Source organism: Eremomyces bilateralis (genome assembly GCF_010015585.1).
Source record: "Eremomyces bilateralis CBS 781.70 unplaced genomic scaffold P152scaffold_3, whole genome shotgun sequence".
NCBI lineage: Eukaryota > Fungi > Ascomycota > Dothideomycetes > Eremomycetales > Eremomycetaceae > Eremomyces > Eremomyces bilateralis.
In genome coordinates this window covers 1,927,655-1,929,489 of record NW_022985069.1, presented here as the reverse complement: position 1 = coordinate 1,929,489, position 1,835 = coordinate 1,927,655, and the positions used below count along the sequence as shown (strand labels likewise).

At 48.7% G+C, this 1,835-nt stretch overlaps 1 protein-coding gene across 1 annotated transcript; it reads left to right on the top strand.

Moving 5' to 3' along the window:
* Positions 1-83: 83 nt before the first annotated feature.
* Positions 84-515, top strand: P152DRAFT_446998 (uncharacterized protein; the record flags this gene model as incomplete). The annotated part of the gene is made up of 1 exon (XM_033677961.1): positions 84-515. One exon carries the CDS (start codon positions 84-86, stop codon positions 513-515), a length of 432 nt encoding a protein of 143 aa, XP_033537638.1.
* Positions 516-1,835: the final 1,320 nt, after the last annotated feature.

Sequence of the window (1,835 nt, the reverse complement as noted above, 5' to 3'; positions counted from 1 at the left end):
AGGGTCCACCGGGTCCACCGACAGGGAATACGAATACGTTCACGAATAAAGAGAAAACGGAAATGGCAGCCATGATGGCCACCATGGCAGAAAAGATACAACAGCTAGAGTTAGCTCTAGGAAAGGCTACAGAGGCCGAGACACCGCAAACAAAAAAAGTCCAAAGCGAAGCTACAGCTCCTAAGGAAGCCGCTAAGCCGGAAACCCCTACTAAGACCCTAGCTAGGGACAGGAATCAGAAACTCCCGAAACCAACGAGATTCGAAGGAGACAAGAAGAAGTACAAAGTTTGGAGAGCAAAGATGCAAAACAAGATTCAAGTAGATGGACATCTTGTCGCTCATGATCACGTAACCGCAATTGCCTATATCTGTGCCTTCCTCGATGGAGAACCCGCGCTGTTTGCTACGCAATGGAGGGACAGGAATACGGCTTCCCAGGATACGGAGAAATTTGTGGCTTTCCTAGATTCGAGATATCGAGACGAACATGAGGCTGAACGTGCTTACTCTTAATTCGTTCGCCTAAAGCAAGTTAATAAACCGTTTCCAGAGTTTATGAAAGAGCACCAACGACTCCAGACCGAGGCTCAGATGGATTACCAAGATGCTCGAACTAAAATCAACGTTCTCTAAGAAAAGCTGAGCAGTGAGATGCGATAACTCATTCTCCCTGCAACCATCGCGGGTCTTGATTTCAGTAACTATGATAAGTTCGTCGATATGCTCTATACGGCCCACTACGCCTCTGAAGCAGCTCACGCTTCAACCTCTCGATGGGTTCCTGGAAACCGCGGAGGTACGTCACGATCGCAATACCGACCACCATCTCCAACGCCTGCGGTCCCGACCCCACCGCAAGTCCAAGTCTTAGCGCCCGCACCATCCCCGGCTCATCCGGACGCAATGGATTGGACAACGCGTGTCACTTAAACGTAAGCTGCTTAGGCCTTGACGCAGAACCGACCGTCGCGCTCCTTACACCCGAATCCTGACAACCGTCCGAAAGGGCGCCCAATCAATTCCAAAGAATTCCAAGCACGACAAGCCGCAGGAGTCTGTTTCACCTGTGGAAACGCAGGGCATCGCTCCTTCCAATGCTACTATGCACCTCCCCCTCGACGAACCCAGACGAGCGGAGTTTTCACGAATGGAATTCTTACGGAAAAGCCCTAACTAGTGTTGTTGACTTCCCAGAACAATGAGCAAGGACAAGCAGAAGAGACGGAATCGGAAAACGAGATGCCCTAGCCGAAAGTCGGCGCCTAGGGCCTAAGGATGGAAAAGTCTACAATAAGTTGATAAATGAATGGAATTCATTTAACATGGAAGGAACACTTTTTACTATCCCCGTATACGTGAACAAGCAATATAACGTCCTTACCCTGATCGATAATGGGTCGCAATCTTATGGGCTGATCGAAGAAAGAGTTGCAAGGCGATTGAAGCTTGACAGGTTTACCCTCCCTGAACCTATCGGGGTATTAGGATTCGAAGAGTTATCAAAGAACAAGATCACAGAGTGTGCAATACTGGACTCATTAGATATTGGAGGGTCTCAATTAGCACGAACACCATCGGGGAAGATTTTCCTTTATATTGTCCCCAAGATAGCAGGAGAGTACTAGATGATCCTAGGTACTCCTTGGCTAGAGAACGAACGAGCCTACACGAACGTATAGACGGGGACTTTGCACATCGAAAGAACTGGCGTCTCCGTTAAGCAGTTAGACACTCCTGAACTCCGGAAGTTTGCGAAAGAGATCAGACAGATTTCATCGGTGTCCTTCGCGCACGCCACAAAGAAGTACAGAAAAGAACCAACACGAGTGTTCG